We start from the raw sequence: 2,500 nt of genomic DNA, 5'->3' as shown, positions 1-2,500 counted from the left end.
TAAAAATACTATAAGGTATTTTTAGCTACAAAATAATCTTCATTCAGGATGAATGCTGCAAAGTTATATATTTGTAATAAAAAAAGAAAACCTAATAGTGCTTACTGTATGTTTTTTTTTTTTTTTTTTTTTTTTTTTTTTGTTATCTATTTTTTTTTTTTTTTTTTGCATAAACTTGATGCCGTGAATTGGTTTCAAATGACGTCTGTCAGAAGAAATCATCAACCAACTTCCATGTAGCATTAAAGAAGAAATCCTTGAAAGACTTTAAACAGTAGTTCATAAACCTATTTAGGAACGAAACAGACTCAGTTACCCAAACCCCAGTTGACAATGACCCTGTTGCCCTAAGGCAGAGGTAATTAAGGGCAATTACCCAAAGACCAGCTGATTATGGACCACTTATCCAAAGCCTAGCTGATTATGGACCACTTACCCAAAGCCCAGCTGATTATAGACCACTTACCCAAAGCCCAGCTGATTATGACTCAGTTATTCAAAGGCCAACTGATTATAGCCCAGTTTCCCAAAGCCCAATTGATGATGACCCAGTTACCCAAAGCCAGGTTGACTATGACCCTCTTACCCAAAGCCCAGCTAATGAGGACTCGTCTACCCAAAACAGCCTGATAATGACTTAGTTACCCAAAGCCCGGGTGATGATAAACCAGATGCCCAAATCAAAGCTGAGGATGACTCGGCTACCCAAAGGCCAACTGGTGATGACTTAGTTGACCAAAACCTAGCCAATGATGATCCAGTTACCCAAAGTCCAGCTGATGATGACTGGGCTACCCAAAGCCCAGCTGATGATGACTCAGTTACATATAGCTCATCTAATGAGGAACAAGGTACCAATAGCCCAGCTGATAATGACGTGGCTAATCAAATCACAGCTGCTGATAACCCAGTTAACCAAAGCCTAGCTGACGATGACCCAGTTACCCAAAGATCAATTGACGATTACCCAGGTACCCTAAGCAAAACTGATGATGACTCGACTACCCAAAGCCCAGCTGATGATGACTCGGTTACACATAGCCCAGTTTATGAAGACCCACTTACCCAAAGCCCAGCTGATTATGACTTTGCTACCCTATGCCCACTGATGATGACCCAGGTACTAAAAGCCGAGCTGATGATGACTCAGTTACCCAAAGCCCAGCTGATGATGACCCGACTACCCAAAGCCGAGCTGATAATGACTTGTCTACACAAAACCCTGCTGATGATTACCCAGTTAACCAGAGCCTAGCTGACGATGACCCAGTTACCCAAAGATCAATTGACGATTACTCAGGTACCCTAAGCAAAGCTGATGATGACTAGACTACCCAAAGCCCAGCTGATGATGACTCGGTTACACATAGCTCAGTTTATGAAGACCCACTTACCCAAAGCCCAGCTGATTATGACTTTGCTACCCTATGCCCACTGATGATGACCCAGGTACTAAAAGCCGAGCTGATGATGACTCAGTTACCCAAAGCCCAGCTGATGATGACCCGACTACCCAAAGCCGAGCCGATAATGACTTGTCTACACAAAACCCTGCTGATGATTACCCAGTTAACCAGAGCCTAGCTGACGATGACCCAGTTACCCAAAGATCAATTGACGATTACTCAGGTACCCTAAGCAAAGCTGATGATGACTAGACTACACAAAGCCCAGCTGATGATGACTCGGTTACACATAGCCCAGTTTATGAAGACCCACTTACCCAAAGCCCAGCTGATTATGACTTTGCTACCCTATGCCCACTGATGATGACCCAGGTACTAAAAGCCGAGCTGATGATGACTCAGTTACCCAAAGCCCAGCTGATGATGACCCGGCTACCCAAAGCCGAGCTGATAATGACTTGTCTACTCAAAACCCTGCTGATGATTACCCAGTTAACCAAAGCCTAGCTGACGATGACCCTGTTACCCTAAGACCAATTGACGATAACCCAGGTACACAAAGCCCAGGGGATGATAACTCGACAACCCAAAGCCCAGGAGATGATGACTCAAAAACCCAAAGTCCAGCTTTATTATGTGTCAGTTACACAGAGCACAGTTGATGAAGACCAATTTACCTAAAGCCCAGCTGATTATGACTTGGCTACCCAAAGCCCAATTGATGATTGCTCAGTTACCTAAAGCCCAGCTAATGATGACCCAGGAACCCAAAGCCCTGCTGACGATGAACCGACTATCCAAAGCCCAGCTGATAAAGACTCGGCTACTCAAAGCCCTACTGATGATGACCTAGTTAACCAAAGCCTAGCTAACGATGACCATGTTACTCAAAGACCAATTGACGATGTCTCAGGTACCCAAAGCACAGGTGATGATGACTCAACTACCCAAAGCCCACCTGAGGATGACTCGTTACCCAAAGCCCTGCTGATGATGAACCAGCTATCCAAAGCCCAGCTGATAATTACTCAACTACTCAAAGCCCCGCTTGTGATGACCCAGTTAACCAAAGCTTAGCTGACAATGACCCTGTT

General features: G+C 44.5%; 1 protein-coding gene across 1 annotated transcript in view; it reads left to right on the top strand.

Annotated features, from left to right (window-relative positions):
• The first annotated feature begins 1,427 nt into the window (after window positions 1–1,427).
• Window positions 1,428–2,500, top strand: part of LOC137617583 (clumping factor A-like) — a 1,492-nt gene continuing 419 nt past the window's right edge. The window contains exons 1-3 of the mRNA XM_068347591.1: window positions 1,428–1,629; window positions 1,779–1,958; window positions 2,170–2,467. Coding sequence (XP_068203692.1) covers window positions 1,428–1,629; window positions 1,779–1,958; window positions 2,170–2,467 — 680 coding nt within the window. The remainder of the gene's footprint in view (window positions 1,630–1,778; window positions 1,959–2,169; window positions 2,468–2,500) is intronic.

This window comes from Palaemon carinicauda, chromosome 23 (assembly GCF_036898095.1).
Source record: "Palaemon carinicauda isolate YSFRI2023 chromosome 23, ASM3689809v2, whole genome shotgun sequence".
Taxonomy (NCBI): Eukaryota; Metazoa; Arthropoda; class Malacostraca; order Decapoda; family Palaemonidae; genus Palaemon; species Palaemon carinicauda.
This window is presented reverse-complemented; position numbering and strand designations above follow the sequence as displayed.